Source organism: Adiantum capillus-veneris, chromosome 8, assembly GCF_014529385.1.
Source record: "Adiantum capillus-veneris isolate H3 chromosome 8, ASM1452938v2, whole genome shotgun sequence".
Taxonomy (NCBI): Eukaryota; Viridiplantae; Streptophyta; class Polypodiopsida; order Polypodiales; family Pteridaceae; genus Adiantum; species Adiantum capillus-veneris.
Window position 1 is genome coordinate 91,627,933 of NC_140938.1, and position 21,126 is coordinate 91,649,058.

A 21,126-nucleotide genomic window follows, 5' to 3' on the forward strand; every position below is an offset into this window, starting at 1 on the left:
CTCAACAAACCCTTCTGGCTGCTACATGTAAATTTCCACATCTAAATCACCATGCAAGAACGCTGTCTTGACATCCATTTGGTGAAACACCAAATCTAATATGGCAACCAATGCAAGAAAGCATCTCAATGTAGTCATCTTGACCACCGGAGAGAAGACTTCATCAAAGTCAATGCCTTGTTCTTGCTTAAAGCCCTTGGCAACAAGCCTTGCTTTGTACTTTGGCTGACTATCATGAGCGGTGATCTTATACCTGTAAACCCATTTACAAGGTAGAGCCTTTTTGCCTTGTGGTAATTTAACTAGCTTCTATGTCTTGTTTTTATGCAGAGCTGTCATCTCTGACTGCATGGCCAATTGCCAATTCCCGGAGTCCTTCATTTGCACTGCTTCCTTGTAACATGAAGGCTCATTGCAATCAGTCAACATGACATAGTTCATAGATGGAACAAACCTATCAGGAGATCGCGTGACACGTCTAGATCTACGCACAATAGGTGGATCAGGCTCAACCACAACTTGTGGTTCCACTCTATCCTTTCCTTGCTCCTCTTGAGCCCTGACATTTTGTCTTGCACGTGCAGGTCCATCTTCTTGGAAGACAACTCTTCTAATCTCCTCAACCCTCTCTGGTTTAGAATGATATTTGGATTCATTAAAGTGAACATCATTGCTGCGGACAACCTTTCTGGATTCGGGATCCCAAAGTCTGTACCCCATCTCACCAGAATTACCATAGCCTAGAAAGATGCACTTTCTACTCTTTGGCTCAAGTTTGTTCCTAAATTCCTTTGGAACGTGAGTATATGCCTCACAGCCAAAGACTCTGAGATGCTTGTATGAGGGCATTTTGCCTGACCATACCATCTCTAGCACTGAATCCTTCTGCAAAACCTTGCTAGGAGATCTATTTACAAGATGAACAACTGTTGATACAGCTTCAGCCCAGAACCCATTTGGCAGCTGTGCATTAGACAACATACTTCTGACCTTCTCTTGTATGGTCCTATTCATCCTCTTAGCAACACCATTTTGAGGAGGATTGTAAGGAGCAGTAAGTTCACGGTTTATACCTTTTGACTCACAAAAGTTCTGAAAGGCTTTTGAAATATACTCTCCACCATTGTCAGTGCATAAGCATTTAAGCTTCTTGCCACTCTGATTCTCCACAAGTGTCACAAACGTTTTGAAAACACTAAATGCTTCATCCTTGTGCTTGAGAAAGTAAACCCATACTTTACTCGAGTAATCATCTATAAATGTCATAAAGTAAGAAGCTCCCCCTAGAGATAGGTTAGGCATAGGTCCACACAAATCACTATGAACAAGTGCCAACTGTGTATCTCTTCTACTGCTTCTATGCTTATGTGGCTGCTGTGTTTGCTTACCATACAGACAATGTTCACAGAATTCAAAATCATTAAATGAAAAGCCAGGCAAATAACCAGAACGAGACAAGATTTTCATTCCCTTCTTGGACATATGTCCTAACCGGCTATGCCACAAAGAAACGTTCGGCTGCTCGGTTACATTGATTACATTTTTAGAGACATTTGATACATAAATCATGTAAAGTCCTCCAGACTTTACTCCATGTGCTACTGTCATAGAACCCTTGGATATCTTCCACATGTTCTGTCCAAAAGTGGTGACGTAGCCAGCATCATCAAGTAAACCTGTGCTGATCAAGCTCTTTGTAATTGCGGGAACATGTCTCACATTCTTCAGCGTGAAAGAAGAGCCATTCTGAAACTTCAATTGAACATCTCCAACACCTAAGATCTCACATGTCTGTCCATTGCCTAGCCGAACATGATCTTTAGTGGTTACATAAGAAGTAAACCACTCCTTGTTTGGAGACACATGAAGTGATGCCCCTGAGTCTATAATCCAGTCACTCAGTGCATTTCCATCAGATGCTGTAAGAAGAGCTGAGTCCATTGTATTCTTCAAGAAGTAGATGTCTTCTGACACTAGACTGTCATCCTCTGCAACAGTGATTGTCACATTTATTTCTTGAATCTTCACTGAGGACTTGTTCTTCTCACCATGGTCTTCAGCTTTCTCTTTGCCTTTTTCTGCTTTCCATTCTCTGCAGTCTCTTTTCATGTGACCCTTCTTGCCACACTGGTAGCATTCTATGTCACTCTTGCCTTTAGCACTGCGGGACTTGCTACGAGACTGATTCCTCTTTCCACCTTTTAGGTTACACCATGTATAAGTAGGTTGTTCTAAGCTAGCCATCCACTACATTGCATTGCATGTACATTGCATGGCCAAAACCTTCTATGACTTTTCTTTGGTCCTTCCCCTGACAACTAAGGCTATTCCTTTGCCTTTGTCCATTGTCTTTCTATTGGTTTCTTCAGTAAGCAGACTTCCTTCTACACCTGCTATGTTCAAACCATCTGGAGGTGTAGAATTACTCAAAGCTGTGCGAAAAGTGTCCCAACTTTCCGACAATGTGATCAACAGGAACATAGATCTAACAGGTTCATCAAACTTGACACCTTGAGCTGACAACTTACTATAGATTGTGTTGAATTCATTCAGATGATTGGACATAGGTGTCCCTTCTTTCATCTTCAAGTCAACAAGCTTCTTAAGCCAGTATACCTGTGAAGCTGCACTCTGCTTCTCATAAAGATCACTCAGCTTTAACCATGCTTGATAAGCCGACATCTCGTCTACTACATTGAAGTAAACGCTTTCTGCCAAAGTTAGCATAATGGTAGAAAGTGCCAATTCATCCATTTCGCTCCATTCATCTTCGTCCATATCTTCTGGTTTTATCCCCTTGAGCTTTATAGGTTTTATCTGCTTCTTTTGTACCAACACGTGCCAAATCTGCTTCTTCCACAATGGGAAATTGGTTCCATCTAGCTTCTTGATATTGTAAAGAGCAGTGTCCTGTGATCCAGCCATAGCTACGCTTCACAGTAGTTTACTTTCCTGGGAAAAATTCGGCAGAGTTTCCCTTGTAAACTGACCTCTGAACCAATATCAACCTGTCAAATGAACCAAGAAAGCTTCAGATTTTGCAGAAATTTTGGCAGAGTATCCTTTGTAAAATGGCTCTGGTGTACTAAAAACAGACCAAAAAACAGCTCAAAAAACCATTGTCTCTCTAACACTGTAAGCTGTGGGTAAACCTGTCCTGCACCTGTACTATCTCTGACTGTCCTGTCACTATCCTGTAAGCATAGACTGCGACAATGCCTCAACGGCAGTAAAGCAAAGATGCAATCCCAACTGTCTAACTCACAGCCAATACATCCTAGCTGTCTATCTAAGGGTACTCGAGGGATTGCTCCAAGACCTGTATCACCGAAAGGATCTCAACATTCGAGAATCCCCCATCTCAATAAAACCTCACTCGACCCTCAACAAAGGCTGCAGTAAATCTGACAGTACATAGACTTCCCACAAAGTCATACATCCACAAATTTCCCACTATATGCTGTAACCGCTGCGGCGGTTGTTTGCTGCGTGACTCACAGCCAGCAAACCCTCAACAAACATACATCATCTCTGACAATACATCCCATGTGGAAGTACCTGCAATGTCAGGATGAAATCTGGTCAAGCAGCAAACACAAGCTACCTGATGAACTAGTGGATGTCGCCTACAGTCTGTGTGTAGATGCACCCGTGTCGTATGTGACACGCCTCCAAGAACTGTGAGCCGTCCTTCAATGTGTAGACAGCCACAAATCAACACTCTGGAAGCGTCGATATCCTCAGCACCTGCAGTCGTAGGCCGAAAACCCCAAATTTGCAGAGTCGGATCTGCACCCACCGAGACCACGTAGTTGAAAATGGCCTGCGTAGACCTTTGTCGAAGCCGAACGGTGGCCGAGATGACCTCATAATGAAATTTTGAGAACACCAAGTCCTTCAAGTCCTCCCACGAGATTTGGGGCCGTGTCTTCGCCTGTCGAATTTCACTCCAATTTGAGTTGGTGACTCTAGCCTCCTGCAGTGCTGCCCCGAGCCTCGATCTGAGCTCTGATACCAGTTGAAGGAGTATGAGCGGAAGTGCGACGCGAGAGAGAGTGCGAGAAGAAGAGCACGATGATATGGTGAACTCGCTCTACTGTAATGTGTAGAGCATAGTGAGTTCTTATTAGGTTTTTACAAAAGAGTATGTGTACATACCTGGCGGCCCGCCCACTTACCTGGGCGACCACATTGGGCTTTATACCCCAACATGCCTCTCATTGATGATTTGCCTATCAAAGGATGTGAAGAAAGTGACAAAGATGAAGCTTTGGATCTCAAGGGATGTCGCAGGTTTGTGGTAAATCACATAAATGATTGTGATAAAATTTTGTCTGGGTTGGAAGAAGTGAATCTTACATTGTCAGGGAAAAAGTCTATGTTTGGTGTCAATGAAGTGCTTATTGTGGGCCACATGTGCGGGCCATATGGTAGGAAACCTTGTCCAACAAAGGTAGATGCCATCCAAAGAATGAAAGAAACATGCACTAGCATCACTGCAGTTAGAAGGTTTCTGGTAGCATATGTCTTCTATGTTATTTGGATTCCACATTATGCACATGTAGCTGATCCTCTTTATCAGCTGCTTAGAAAGAATCAGAAGTTTAAATGGACAGAAGAACATGTAAAATCCATGAAAAAGCTAAAGGAGTTGCTCTAGTCAGCAACGACTTTGAGAAAGGTAGACTATGAGTGTCAAAGGCCAGTGATTGTGACAGTAGATACCAGTCCTACAGGGATTGGATGGGCAATAGGGCAAGATGACAAAGAAGGACACATGTATGTGGTAAGATTTGGAGCAAAGGTACTAAGTGCTCGCCAAAGAAACTATCCACAGATAAAGAGAGAGTTATAGGGTATGGTTACAACCTTGAAAAGTGGAAAAGAGTACCTAATTGGTGCATGTGTGGTTGTAGAAACAGATTGTCTACCACTTCTTGGGATGATTACAAGCTGCTCAACACCAGACATTGCTATGTTGCGGTGGATTGCCTACATTAAGTCCTTAAATCCCGAGTTTAAGCACATTGCAGGTAAAGAAAATACAGTGGCAGATATGCTATCAAGGGCAAGGTATGAAGATGAGTCACAAATGATTGATCAGGGAGATGATGTAGGTACAAAGTTCTATTCTATCTCTCATGTCAAAGGTAACAATGTCTGCATGACTAATCTACTTGAATCATTCTTGAAAGAGCTTTATGAGGGTGATCGGCTTCTTATTGGAAGCTACTTGAGTTCTCTAATAAAACAGGATGATTGGTCTGAACAAGAATTCAAGAGGATACGCAGGAAATCATATGGGTACTTTTTGAGGGATGGTTACTTGTGGAAGCATCCTAAACAAAAGGGTGCTACACCACAACGGGTTATATGCAAAAAAGAGACTCAAGTAAAGCTCATGCAAGAGTTTCATGAGAGTCTATGGGCTGGACACAGGGGTGTGTGGGCAACCTTCTCCAAGTTGAAAGAAAAATACTGGTGGAAGGGTATGTATAAAGATGTATCTCAGTTTGTAGAGTCATGTGTAACTTGTCAAATGTATTCAAATGTTCGACATCGTGATAGATTGCACCCTACATATCCACTAGCCATGCACTATAAATGGGTTGTGGATCTAGTCACAATGCCTTTAGGACTCTGGCAGATGAGATACTTGGTTCTTGCACGAGAAGACCTAACTAATCAGGTTGAAGGAAGAGCATTAAGAGCTAAAACCACAGAAGCTGTGTGCAGATTCCTTCTTGATGAGGTGATTTGCCGTTATGGTTGTGTGGGAAAGATCACTGCAGATAGAGGTGAGCTGGATGCCAAAGAAGCAAGGGAGTTCTTTTCTAGATTAGGAATCAAGCTTTCTCTTACCACAGCTTACAACCCTGAAGGAATGGAAAGAGTGAAAGAGGGCATCCTCCTATCATCAAAGCTTTGGCCAAGGCTTGTGAAGGAAGAGTTGGTGAGTGGCCAAAACTGTTACCATATGCTTTATGGGCTGATCGTACAACACATATCTCAGTAACTGGCTACATGCCTGCGGAGCTAATGTATGGTCAAAAGCCAGTGATGCCGATTGAAGATACAATTCCCACATGGAATGTACTACCTTGGCAAGAGGGGCTTAGCAGGGAAGATCTCCTTGCACTGCGTATAAGGCAACTACAGAGAAGACCTGGAGACATTGAAGATGTAAAAGAACGACTCAAAAATGCAAGGTTGAAAAACAAGGACTACTTTGATAAGCGACATCGACTCAAGGGCAAAGCAATTGACAAAGGTGACTGGGTTTTAGTGTATGATAGTAGCCTTGATAACCAGCACACAGTCATGCGTAAGTTTTCAAAAAGATGGTTTGGACCATATGTTGTAAAACATGTGCAAGAAAATGCTACTTACAGCTTGTCTGAACTAGATGGTACACAAGTAAAGATTTCCATTTGTAGGAAAAAAGATCAAAATGTTTAAGAGAAGAGGAGACAATGATCTAGAAGATGTTGATGAGGAAGAAGAGCAAACCACAGGTAAAGATCAAAGTGAAGATGAAGATTTGGAATCATCCAGTGAAGAAGAAAGCAAGGAAGATGTACAAGAGGGCTGATCTTACAAAGAAATAATGTGGCACATACTGGAGGATGTGCAGGTTTAGAGGGGGTGGATGTCTTGCTGTGATACGTACATAGTGGGAACGCATGCTACAAGATCTATCTTGTAACTTTTTAGATACATAATTATCTTTCCTATAATGTACATATGCATATTTAAGTATAATAATAATCCTTCTATCTCATCCTATTATTTTTCTCAAGGGTAACCTATCCTTACTTTACCATCACAAAATACTATGGGAAAAGCTCAATAGCTCCGCTTCTTTAACTTGGGACAGAAAGCATTGATTCTTTATTTCTACTATCTCATTATCATCTCACACCCTAGATAGATTCTATATCTAGGGTAAACTCCAATATATATATATTCTATGTATTTTTTATACTTTTTTTATATTTCTTTTTAAATAGCTACTAGGAGGGAATCAAATCCTAGTGGGACACTAGGTGGCATGATTTCAAAGATACACTTATTTTAATGCATTATTGCAAGCATGATTACAAAACTTTGTCAAGGAGCAATGTCATGCTTTCATATGGCATGAGGTGTCCTTTGGAATTAAATGAAAGTCTAGGCTAAGGGGACCACGGGAAGACTTTTGCTGCCAGAAATAGACCCTATTTTGATGAATTTTTTACACAATGTTTCAATCCGAATTGAAAAATGATTTTAAAATGAAAATCGTAGCTAATGAGCTGAAGTTTTTGCCCATATTTTTACTTTTTTATTTGGAGCCACGGTTGAGGAGATATGATCAAAATACTGGACCTCAGTCTGCCCACATCATGCAGGGACAGCTCATTTCAAACTTTTCCAATTCCTATTCACACTGGCTCCTCTCTTCTTGTGTAAACCCTTGGGGGTTCCCTTCTCCTATAAAAGGGGACCTCTTCTTCCTTGAAAAGGAACTCAAGCATTCAAGCTATTGATGAGAGGAATTATTGAGGGAGTGAGTAGTAATGCCTAATTGTACTTAGCCATTAACATAAGCCCAAGCCTACACTTTCTCCTAGAGGGAGACTATCCATTCTTGCAACAAGCTAACCTTGGAAGATCAACTCTAATAAAAGAAGGTCTTGCACTTGGTGTATCAATCAAAGTGGAATTACCCACTCTTCTTCTCTCTCCCATCAATAATGGTGCCGAAGGGTTTCAAGTAAGATGTGTTCTACATTGATGTTTTCTTGATTTCTTGTTGTTTTCATTTTCATCTCTAATCCAACATATATATATGTATCTAATCTCATCTCCTTAACCAAACCTATCTCTCTCATTCTTAGTAATTCATCCTCTCTAAGTTCTCTTTGCTACAGGTACATCTCTCCCCGCAGTATCCTTATTGCCTACGGTCAAGAATAGGGCTTGGGAGGGAAACTTCTCATCTCTTCACTTCTCTCATATCTACATTTCTCACATACTATCCTAGATGAATAACCAACATGATGATCATTTCTATCGCTTTCACTCTGTACGATCTATTAGAATTAACATATGGATTAGCCAAAAAATACACTTTCAACAATGTATAGTGTTTCTCTTTGGCCCAGAAAGGCTTAATGAAATACTTCTATCACCGGATCCTATCATACTACCTCTCATAGACTATAACTTTTCTTTTGACGTAAGCGTAGTTATCTTGCTATGAACCAAGAGGATTTGTACACACAATTAATCTCAATCACTATACAAAATATATATATTATGGTAAGCACAAAACTACAATTCCAAAGAACAATTCGTAGCCTATTTGGTCAGCCAAGATTGAATGCCATTAACTCATCTATTAACCCTTTCATATTACCCATGATACGATATGACCATAGCCTTGATGTTTTCATTTTCGTATTGTTTTGACATTCTCTTTTGTGTGTGTGAGTGCAAGAGAGAAAGAGTGAGTCTTCTTTGATTGCACTTCTTTCCAAACCCTAGTCTTCATGGCATCTATGGTTTAACTCCTTCATATAGTTTTTGTTGAGTTCTCTCACAAACTCTCACAGCCATAGCCCGGTGCTTTTCTGGCAAGACCGCAAATTTCTCGACAACGCGTAGGATGTCTACTGCTGATTTTTTGAGACTGAACTTGATGCTTCCTTATGCTCTTAGCAAGTGCAAGTATGCTTCACAATTGCAAAAACATGCAACAGTCACTCAATTTAAGCCTTTTCTGAAATTTTACGTTTTCTGACTCCGCCTTTTGGCTTTTGGTCAACAAAAAAACACCCAAGTCAATATGTTACTAGGGTAAAACCTACCCTCTGACCCCACTGATGCAGTTAGAATTTTCAAATTTGGTCTCCAGAACCCCCTTGAGACATCCTACGCGTAGGATGTCTATGTTTACAGAATTGCAGGTTTTCTTCACAGAACCCTTGCAAATGCTCTTTTATATGCACAACATTAGTCACTGAAACCGGCCCGTAGGGCGGTAGGCGTTGGCTTTCACCCGAAATTCTTTACTTTATACACACACACAGAGCACTTTGCAAAGAGAATCTGCGACGGGAGTTAACACTTCAACTCACACACGGCTCGGAAGCTAGAATGCTCCGAGCAGACGCCGACAACCTGTAGGCCCCAAAATTGGCGCCCCTTTCGGTATTTCTTTATTCTTTAGGAGGGTAAATTACAAGGTAAGGTCCTGGGAATCCTTCACGTGTATCCACCTAGATGCCATTTGATTTGGCCAAATTTCGGTAGCATAACAGCCCCAAAACTTGCGCGAAACCAATTCCCCTGCTGGAACTCGCTTGCACTGTCGTATACCCTCTGATTCCGGTCCAAAAACAGTAAATTCAGCACACTGTATTTACTGGTTTTTGCCCTGTTTTCAGCCCCAAACAGTCCCCTAACTGTCCTTTGCCAGTGGGGCACGATTTCCAATGATCCTGGCGTCCGTATGGCTGAAAAACAGTCAAATTACAGCGCATACACAGCGTTGATTTTGCACCTGTACGGTGAGGTTATGACCCTCACCAGTGCCTGCTTTGGAGCAGCAGTTAGCTACCCCTGTTCCTGCTCAAGGAGGCTCTTGCCTCAGCACAAAAGCATGAACCCACACAACTGTACATCAGTCAAATGAGTAGCCCTCTTGTGGGGCATCACATAACTGCACGTAGGGGAGAAAGAGAGCAGTATGTAGCGTGCGGGGCATCACTCCCGTCACCATACTGTGCATAGAGGGCAAGGTAAGCATTCCATAGCTTCTATACCTGTTGCAATCCGCCTGTGGCTGAAAATGGCGCCCCCTTTGATGATATGCAGCTCGTTTTTGCCTCCCAGAGTGGCAGAATCGCTCACAAGCTGACACGTCGCCCAGTTTCCGAGTTTGGGCTTTCCTTGCTAAAAATATCTCAACTGGTGCGTCAGTTGACCTCGCGGCAGAGTTGTAAAGTGTTCCCCTAGTCATACCGAAGGTAATGACGCGAACACATTTCGTGGCCCAAAATAGCAGTTCCCTAAATTTTAGGAGATGCTTTCGTTGGGCTCCCACTGGTCTTCTGACCATCTATCCTTATTGGGACCGCATCCAAAAGTGCAATGTGGCCCAACTGTCGGATACTTTTTGTTGGTAGTCCCACCTTGACTTTACGCCTTAATTGAGTTCACTTCCTAGTATCCACCAACTTGCTAAGTGCGACGGGGGGACCTATATGATCTTGCTCTGAGCCTAGACATCTTCTTACCATACGAATTCCAGTGCCGACCACTTCCCGTCTGCGGGTGAATCTACCGTTCACATTGGCCATACAATGTCCGACCGTTTGCTACTTCAAGAAGAGGGTCTTAAACAAATAAAATAAACCCCATTGGAAAGAAACCAACAACCAAGGTTAGCAGTTGCCACATCTCTGTGACATGGTTAATAACTGCCACGTCCTCGTGACATACCCCCCTCTTGAAATCGCAAACGTCCTCGATTGCATACCATAAATACACGCCACTGATGATCTTGTGCTATTAACACTCTTTTATCATCGCATGTATCCGCAAGAAAGGTCGTAACATACATAGATACAAATGACTTAATGAGGCCTTCATACTTTTGCCATTTCCATCTATGGCACTGAATTCATATGTACATTTGATGTACTAGCTCTATCATTACCCCTCCTTTGCACACATTGGGTTGGGGCATAAGTAGGCTGTAACCCAAAGGCTTCGAGGTAAAGCTGCAATACATTTGGTGACTCTGACAGTTCATGCTCTTCCATCCACTTTGCATCCATAGGTGGATAGTTCTTGAACTTCACCAAATAGCGTCTTGCAACTTGTCCTTTAACTTTTCTGTCCTTATGTGCCAAAACTTGCTCAGGTACCAAGATCTCATCAAGTTCCTCAACTTCTGGCTGATCCTCAACTGGCATATCTTCTGGCACATCACCCACGAAGAGTCTTAGAAGACTCACGTGAAACGCATTATGAATCTTCCACGCATCAGGCAGTTTCAGCCTGTAAGCCACATCGCTGATCTTGTCAAGTACTTGAAAGGGCCCATAGTAACGCATGCTGAGCTTAGGAAACAGCCGTTCCTTGCCCTTCATCTTCTTTAACCTTGCCTTTTCGAACCTTAGGAGAACCCAATCACCAGGTGATAGTAGCAATTCACGACGGTGACGATCAGCAGCCTTTTTCTGTTTTGCCTGAGTCTTCTCCAAGGCAACTTTAATCTTCTTATACATCTCATCCAAGTTCTCAACATATCGATCTGCCTCAAAGATCTTGTCCTTTGTATGCAAAATGGGAGGAACCTTTTTGCCGCCTTCAACAATTTCAAAAGGTGCTTTGCCAGTAGACGAATGCACTGTATTATTGTACGCATACTCAAGCATAGGCAAATACTGTTCCCACTTGCCCTTATTATCTGACACATAACATTTCAGCAGATCTAAGACAGTAGAATTGGCCTCTTCTGACTGTCCATCAGTTTGTGGATGAAACGAAGACGAGAACTTGAGCGTAGTACCCATGTTCTCAAACAATCCTCTCCAGAACAAACTGGTCATGCGAGGATCACGATCACTGATAATCGATTGTGGCATACCATGGTACTTAAACACATTGTACATGAACAAGCGTGCCATCTGATCAGATTTTATCTTCTTCTTGCCAGGGATAAAATGGGCCTGCTTGCTGAACCTGCAGATAATGGTCCATATACCATCATTCCCTGTTGGTGTCCTTGGAAGATCAAAGATAAAGTCCATAGCAATGCTTTCCCATGGCTTATCCGGAATCGGCAGTGGTTGTAACAACCCGGGTGCCTTTTGCCTGTCAAACTTGACCTTTTGGCAAACTATGCATGCTCGCACAAAGGCATCCACATCTCTCCTCAAGGTAGGCCAATAGAAGAACGTCTCTACCGCTTTAACTATTGCATCAATGCCACGATGCCCTGCATACGGTGGGACATGACTCTCTTCCATGACCTTATGTCGCAGTGGCCTAGTGACACAAAGTCTGCCATGCATCATCATAAAACCATCTCTGAGGAGGTAGTGCTCGTGATGTTGCCCCTCTTGTAACTGTTCAAAGATCCTTGCAAAATCTTCATCAGCAATATACTATTCCTTCATGTCATCTAACTCATGATGATAAGGAATTGACACAGCTGAAATTTGTGGCTTTCTTGATAACGCATCAGCCACAACATTCTTCTTGCCTTCCACATGCATAATCTGGAAGTGGAACATGGAAAGAATGTTTGCCCATCGCATATGCTTTTCGGATAACTTTGACTGTGTCAAGAAGTATCGCAAGGTCTGATGATCTGTTTGGACAACAAAATCAACACCTAAGAGGTAGTGCTTCCAGCTAGAAAGCGCATGAATCACGGCCAAGAGATCTTTCTCATAGACTTGCATAGTCCTCTCTGGCCCTTGCAAAATTCGGCTTTCATAGGCTACTACCCGTCCATCTTGCATTAGCACTGCTCCGATGCTACTGCCACACGCGTCACACTGGACCACAAATGACTTCCTGAGATCTGGCAAAACAATAACTGGATCTGAAGTCAACTTTTCCTTTAAGAGACTAAAAGCTGAAATCTCTTTTTGGGTCCATCTGAAAGTGACCTCTTTCTTTTGCAATGCGTGAAGAGGTGATGCTGTCTCTGCAAAATTTCTGATAAACCTTCTATAGTAGGAACACAATCCCAAGAAGCTTCTGACATCGTGCACAGTCTTCAAGTCTGGCCATGTCTTGATAGCTTCGACCTTTGCGGGATCCATTCTAACACCATCCTTTGAGACTATATGGCCCAGAAAGTGGATCTCTTCAAGGAAGAATTCACTTTTCTTAGGATTGACAAGTAACTTGTGACTGCGCAGCTCTTCGAACACAATGGTCAAGTGACGCCTATGCTCCTCTTCATTCTTCGAATACACAATCATGTCATCGAAGAATGTTCCAACAAATTGTTGATGCGAGCGGAAAATCCGGTCCATCATTCTGTTGAACGTGGCTGGAGCATTTGTTGGCCCAAACGGCATCACTAGAAACTCATAAAGACCAAATGTCGTTCTAAACGCAGTCTTGTGCACATCCTCTGGGCTTATACGAATCTGATGGTACCCACTCTTCAGGTCTATCCTCCTGAAAATTGCAGCACCCTCTAAACGATCGAGAATATCATCAATGCGAGGAATAGGAAACCTATTCTTGATGGTATTCTTATTCAACGCACGGTAATCAATACACATGCGCCATGAGCCATCCTTCTTCTGCACTAGGAGCACTGGGGAGCAAAAGGGTGAAGAACTAGGCTGAATCAGCCCCTTCTCTAATAACTCCTCAACCTGGCCCATAATCTCTTTCTGCTGTGCCGCACTAACCCTGTAGGGAGGTCTATTTGGTGGGCTACACCCTGGCACCAAATCTATCCGATGGTCCTAAGGTCTCTCTGGCGGTAATTGCGACGGTAATGAATCAGAAAAACAATAACTAAACTTTTGCAAAAATGCTGACCTTTCTTTATCTAACACAGATAAATTTGACTGATCACTATCTGAGACATCACGTGCAAAAATCAAGTACACAGAAAGATGATTCTTTATTACAGAAGTGATAGCAGAAGCATATACAATAGGGACTGACTCTCCTTTAAGCTTTACATCCAAGATGTGAGTTTTGCCCCTATGCTGTACAGTGATCTTTTTGTTGTAGGCATCCAAGACTCCATGCACTCGGAACATCCACGGGATCCCCAACAAGGCGTCACAACCTTCGAGCGGCATGATGTAAAACTCTTCAGTGTCCACATACGACTGAATATGCAGACGCAATTTTCCAATGATGGGAGTAACACACTCTGAGTGGCCAGGACATGCCAACCCTGCCTCTGCTGTGTACCCCATCTCTTCAGCTCTGATGCCGAGCTTCATAGCTAACTCTGGTGAGATAAAGTTGGCTTTGGCACCTGGATCAAAGAAGATGAGTGCCGTCTGATCCCTAACTTTACCCCATGCCCTGCATAACTCACTGGCATCTGTGCTGGGTCTGTCACCCACCATGTCTGGCACTAAACCTGCCGTGGGTTTAGGCTTCTTGCCTTTCTGGTCTTCTTTATCCTCTGAGTCAGCTGGCCTTTTCCTTTGTGGACAATTGATAGAAAAGTGACCAGGCTGCTCGCATATAAAGCATTTGTTCTCAGCCATTAGGACCTTCTTTTCCTCGAGCGACTTGCGCACAAAAGGCTTCCTTTTCTGTTTCTTTGCCTGCGCTCCAGAAGTCCCAACTGAATCCTTGTCTTTGGTGGCCTGTTCTGACCCCTGTGACGCATCAGGAGCCGTTTTCACAAAGGGCTTCTTCGCTGAATTTTTCTTTTGCTGCCCTCCTTTATCATTGCTCGGAAATCCACTGTCCTCTCCTTTCAACAGGGCAAGACCAGTGTTCGCAACTTCCATAAGCTGAGTAAGGGTAGCCACTCTATTCTTTGTACAGTAATCGCGAAGCCCTTTAGGCAACCCACAACAATACTTCTCTATCTGCTCTGTCAGTGGCACAAATCTGTAGGAGGTCACTGAGAGTAATGCTTTACAAAACCTCCTATTGTACTCCAGCAAGCTCTTGCACGAAGCTGCCGTAAGCTGGTGCCAATCTGTCAAGACATCGGCTTCAAATTCATTTGATAGCCAAGCAGATGCAAACATTTGCTTGAAGTAAACCCAAGTGGCGGGTGCCTGTCCTTGCATTAACAATGTCGTCCACCATGTAAGCGCATTGTCCTTTAAGAAAGTGGCAGCTTTCCTAACCTTCGAGGCCTCTGTAAAATTCCCTCCCGCATAAGCTGTATCAAACTGCTGGAGGAAAGTGAGTGCCTTAGTCTTGTCCTCGAAACCACTGAAGGTACTGAACTTTACCGCTGCACCACCTTCTTTGTAAGCCTTCGGCTTCTCTAGTGCCCCCAAGTTGTCATACGGAATGGTCTGCAACATGGGCACTGTACTAGGCATGATCGGCACGTGTTGGCCATTCACATTTTGCGTCAGAGGTGCGATATCTGGCTGCTGTCCAGAAAAACCAGCCATGCCAAAATGACCCTGTGGCACCCCAAACTGGCCCTGGTTGCCGTGGAAACCTTGCTGCATGCCGATAGTACCATACATGGGGTTTGGCATGATGCCTTGCATACCCCCGAACACTGTTCCTGGCATGTACGGCTGACTTCCAGACGCATAACCAGCCATACTTTGGAACACTGATCCACCCCCGAAATACCCAGGATGTACCGTGGGTGGTGGAAAAACTGAGTGCATAGCCTGGTATCCAGCTCCCTGTCCATTCAAGACAGCATGCTGGCTCTGAAAGGTGGCGGGCTGAACTGGCATAACCTGTGGAATAGGCGTTCTAGCCACCTGTTCAAGCACGGGAGGAACCTGCTTTGGAGCCCCCGACTCCGCAACAAGCGAGTGTTCCCTTTCCTCCTGCGCCTCATGAAGTACCTAGGCTTGAGCTTCAACAAGCTCCGTACGCGGCGTAGGTTGCCTATTTTGATGTTGCACTGGTGGCGCTTGCAAGAATTCCATAAACCTCGGATTCTGCACCAGCTGCGAAAAGACATTCACCGCGGCAACTAACTGAGTCTTAAACGCATCATCCTCGAGTTGCCCTGTCATAAAGCCCTGTACTACTGGAGGGACATTCACGTTGACAGGAGGTACAGACTGACGTGGCCGTGAGCTCTCGCCAATCTCAAAAACCATAGGAATCTCTTGCCTGTCCTTTGGAGAGGAACCCTCTTCCATAATTCCCTTCCCCTTGTCGGCCATAGTTTAATCCCCGTGTTCTTGCACTGTGTGTCTTTACCCTGAACAATCCAGGCTCACTCTTTGAGGAAAAAGTGATTGATATCCCGGCAATGGAACCATGAAACCGGCCCGTAGGGCGGTAGGCGTTGGCTTTCACCCGAAATTCTTTACTTTATACACACACACAGAGTACTTTGCAAAGAGAACCTGCGACGAGAGTTAACACTTCAACTCACACACGGCTCGAAGCTAGAATGCTCCGAGCAGACGCCGACAACCTGTAGGCCCCAAAATTGGCGCCCCTTTCGGTATTTCTTTATTCTTTAGGAGGGTAAATTACAAGGTAAGGTCCTGGGAATCCTTCACGTGTATCCACCTAGATACCATTTGATTTGGCCAAATTTCGGCAGCATAACAGTCCCAAAACTTGCGCGAAACCAATTCCCCTGCTGGAACTCGCTTGCACTGTCGTATACCCTCTGATTCCGGTCCAAAAACAGTAAATTCAGCACGCTGTATTTACTGGTTTTTGCCCTGTTTTCAGCCCCAAACAGTCCCCTAACTGTCCTTTGCCAGTGGGGCACGATTCCCAATGATCCTGGCGTCCGTATGGCTGAAAAACAGTCAAATTACAGCGCATACACAGCGTTGATTTTGCACCTGTACGGTGAGGTTATGACCCTCACCAGTGCCTGCTTTGGAGCAGCAGTTAGCTACCCCTGTTCCTGCTCAAGGAGGCTCTTGCCTCAGCACAAAAGCATGAACCCACACAACTGTACATCAGTCAAATGAGTAGCCCTCTTGTGGGGCATCACATAACTGCACGTAGGGGAGAAAGAGAGCAGTATGTAGCGTGCGGGGCATCACTCCCGTCACCATACTGTGCATAGAGGGCAAGGTAAGCATTCCATAGCTTCTATACCTGTTGCAATCCGCCTGTGGCTGAAAATGGCGCCCCCTTTGATGATATGCAGCTCGTTTTTGCCTCCCAGAGTGGCAGAATCGCTCACAAGCTAACACGTCACCCAGTTTCCGAGTTTGGGCTTTCCCTGCTAAAAATATCTCAACTGGTGCGTCAGTTGACCTCGCGGCAGAGTTGTAAAGTGTTCCCCTAGTCATACCGAAGGTAATGACGCGAACACATTTCGTGGCCCAAAATAGCAGTTCCCTAAATTTTAGGAGATGCTTTCGTTGGGCTCCCACTGGTCTTCTGACCATCTATCCTTATTGGGACCGCATCCAAAAGTGCAATGTGGCCCAACTGTCGGATACTTTTTGTTGGTAGTCCCACCTTGACTTTACGCCTTAATTGAGTTCACTTCCTAGTATCCACCAACTTGCTAAGTGCGACGGGGGGACCTATATGATCTTGCTCTGAGCCTAGACATCTTCTTACCATACGAATTCCAGTGCCGACCGCTTCCCGTCTGCGGGTGAATCTACCGTTCACATTGGCCATACAATGTCCGACCGTTTGCTACTTCAAGAAGAGGGTCTTAAACAAATACAATAAACCCCATTGGAAAGAAACCAACAACCAAGGTTAGCAGTTGCCACATCTCTGTGACATGGTTAATAACTGCCACGTCCTCGTGACAGTCACTCATACAAAAATGTCCACAAAAGCTTGTTTAATGCATTTTTACCCTCAAAAGTACACTTTTTCGTGATTTCAAATGCAATCAAGCACTTTAGCAAATAATTCAGTGATGAATAGCTCTAGATCAGAATCGAATCACTTACCCAAAGCTACTCCTACAAATCATATGGGTTTTTGCATCTATGAGTAGAAAAACGCTTCACTGCCACACGGACTAGTAAACGCTTTTATCACCTCACAAATCACTCGACCACCAACAACTACTCTAATCCTCAGATCCTAACTAAACCTATCTAGTCGCAGACCCTCGGCAAGACACACGCTTCTTGGCTATCCACTTGATCGCGGAATATCCTCTTCCGGATCCACTTAAGAAAAACTCTTTCTTTAGCCGAAACTAAATCAAACAACCATCACACGAGTCTTAGTAGGAAACCTACTTAAGTCCTTGTGTCCGCGGCAACGAGGCCAATGTTGGAAGGGAGAGACTCACACACCCATGAAGTGCATGCAAACACTACCTAGATCAAAATAATGTCAATCGAGGACACAGATGACACGATAGGTACACGAAGGAAATCTCTTAAGCTTGTCAGGCTGAGACCATCCTACACATACAACACTCTGGAAGGCCAACTAAACCACAATCAAGAACCTCACTGTCCTCAACTACACCACCTAGCCACATACACACATACGAAAGATAACTCACCTAATCATGCCAGATTCATACGAAACATAAGGAACACCATCCCCTCACTAGGATACACCTGTCCCTAAGCTTCTACACTCAAAACCCTCACTCTAAACCCATCTGCGAAAAACGCGTAGGATGACAAAGCCGAATTTCGAAAGTGTCTGAAACTGAAATTTATGAGTACCTATGCGTAGCTTATGTCGCCACGATTCTATAGACTACTAGCACGTAGAAAACAGACATCGTTTGATACAATTACGACCACAAATAGCTCATAGATACGTCGACGTGTGCGCTTCGTCTTGCGTAGAATGCTTGGCGTTGTCGCGTAGCTCTCCTCGAGCCTACCGCAATGGTGCAGTCGGATCTCCAATGTGTTCAGCGAGCCGGACGTAGCGGGAGGATGAAGCTCACGCTCACTCTCTCTCTCTCTCACACACAATAAACGGTAACGCTAAAGTTTGATTATGATAAAAAGTCCTCTTTACAAAATGACCTACGTACCTTATATACTAAGGCTACCTTATGTTTAACCAAAAATGGGATCGAAAGGGAAATGGCTTTGTATTTACAATCTGTAAGTGCCATTGCACCTTGGCTTCTGAAACTAAAATAACTACTCATTACAAATGACGTTTATAACCATAATCCGCAGCATTTCATAACTCGCAAAAGATAAGACTTTGGTACGAAACTTGAGTTATGTTGTGTTGTTGACCCAGCGGTCAACAATTGTGACCAATCATAAATGGAATGATTACACTACATAATGTTTTTGAAGTTGGCTACTATGCATTTGAGAACATGGACAAGGTGGGAGAGATTAAATGTTGGCTTCTCAAGAAAAACCTCTTTGAGACCTTGGTGGCACCAAAACTCCTTTATCGAGTCTAAGTATGGGGTGGTAGGATCTCTAAGTCTACTTCGGGAGAGTTTGATATTAGGAATATATGGAGCACTTAAGGAAGTCCCCAAGAGACTTCATCATTACTCAAATCATTACAATAGCCTCCAACCAAGCTTAAGCCCTTCATCCAGAATTTATGGAGTTAACCATTTAAGTTCCACTATGGGAACACATGGATCAACACTTTTCTCCTCCTATGTTTTGGCTTGTCTTGATAATTATGTTCTATTTATCTAATCAATCCAACTCTTAGTCCTAGCACTTACTCTGCTCAACTTCTATCATACTTTGTTCCCAATTTCTTAGAGACTCCTCTATCTTATACACAAATGGATCATATCGAATGGCTCGAAATCACATGCACAAGAAAGTTTGTAAATTTTTGCACTCTTTTTCAAAAAGATAGGCATAGACTTGTGTTCCTTTGAATACTAATGATCATATTACACCAAAAAAACATCGCACTTGGTAGTAGTTATTAGTGTTTTAAGCTCGTAAAACGTGATGAGACAAACAAAAGCAAGACCGAGATCTCTGATCTTAGTGCATTGGCAGTGCCATATGAAAAAAACACACACACACACACACACAATTCTATTTTGAGAATCACCTATATACATTTTTTGTGACAACTCCTAGAGGTATTCATACTTGTTCTTTTAGGTGCAAAGACAACATCCAAGGGTGGAACCCTCACCCCACCCCACGTAAGAGGGCTCCCAACCTATTTGTTGGCTATGCACATTCACTTTTGTTCATATTTGTCGAGCTTGGTATTCTGGAGCCAATTTTCTAGCATTTTGTGACCTTCTTTGTACTCCTGCCAACATTAAGAAAGACCCATGTAAGCTACTTGCAAGAAAGAGTATTACAAGTAAGAAGAGCACTTACCGCAAGCACACGCTTGATTTTCTCAAACTTCTCGGCTTGCTTGCGCAATTTCTCCAAAAGTTCCAAGTCCCTTTGCTAGAATGACAATCCAGGTCAATTAATCCATGGCAGCACTACACTCGAGCGAAATATAGAAAACCAAACCCTCCTCTATAGAGCCCATGTAGTAGAGTAGAAAACACAAAGTGATATAGCACCCATCTATAATTCAATGTGTCATTCTTTGTGAATTGATGGCTCCGATGATGAATTCTCGAAAAAAGATCAAAATCCGACGATGGCATTGGCGATGTGCTCATCGAATAGCAGTAGCATTGTCATAATGGAAACTGACAGATAATTGTTGAAGAATGAATGGTGACATCACATGTGTGCATGTGTGCATATATTTACACATGAAAAAAATGAACATGCATGAGAGTGTGTGTGTGTGTGTGAGGGTAGCAAAACACACACACACACACACACACACACACACACGCGTGAGAGTGTGTGTGTGTGTGTGTGTGTGTGAGGGTAGTAACATACACCGTGCATGTGAAAATGCTCACGGTGGCCATGGATGAGTATGGACCCTAGAGAGAGAGAGAGAGAGAGAGAGAGAGAGAGAGAGAGAGAACTCTCATGTACACGGCCTCGCGGCTTAGTTCCTCCTCTCCTAGCACTCTGCCTTTGTCATCGAAGGAGCTCACGCCCCGCCTGCCGCTCCACCACAGCAGCTGCCTGCCTTCGCTCTTCAGGGCGAGCCCGCTCCTCCTCATCACCATCACTACGCCCGACATGGCCTCTCTCCCTCTCTCTCTCTCTCTCACAGCTCTCTCGAGTATGGATTACGCCGGTGAGTCACTTCTCCAAAGGCTCCCAAAAACCAAAACCAGGGGCTCCTACGAGACCACCATGGACTCCAATTAAGGCTGAATTCCCAAACCTCCCTGGGCCCCTCCATGATCCTCCAAGTTCACAAGCAAAGAACTTAGTGACAACAAATGAGAAGAAGCTACTGCGGCGAGGTTTGCCACCAACAAGACCTAAGGCACAATTACTTTCTAAATACATCATTACTCATGTGCACGCGCAATGCAGACTTGAAAATTTTCAATACTGTCGACAGTCGCCTCTCCCTCTTTTTGCTTGCACTGGCTTTTTCTCTTGCTGAGCACGTAGGGCTACAGGGCAGACCACCGGA

At 43.8% G+C, this 21,126-nt stretch overlaps 1 protein-coding gene across 1 annotated transcript; it reads right to left on the minus strand.

Annotated features, from left to right (window-relative positions):
* Positions 1-19,565: 19,565 nt before the first annotated feature.
* Positions 19,566-20,796, minus strand: LOC147452554 (uncharacterized). Its single transcript, XM_086518968.1, has 3 exons — positions 20,561-20,796; positions 19,941-20,015; positions 19,566-19,869 (listed from the first exon to the last, which is right to left on the minus strand). The coding sequence occupies exons 1-3, from the start codon at positions 20,720-20,722 to the stop codon at positions 19,795-19,797; spliced, it is 312 nt and encodes a 103-aa protein (XP_086375094.1). The 5' UTR covers positions 20,723-20,796; the 3' UTR covers positions 19,566-19,794.
* Positions 20,797-21,126: the final 330 nt, after the last annotated feature.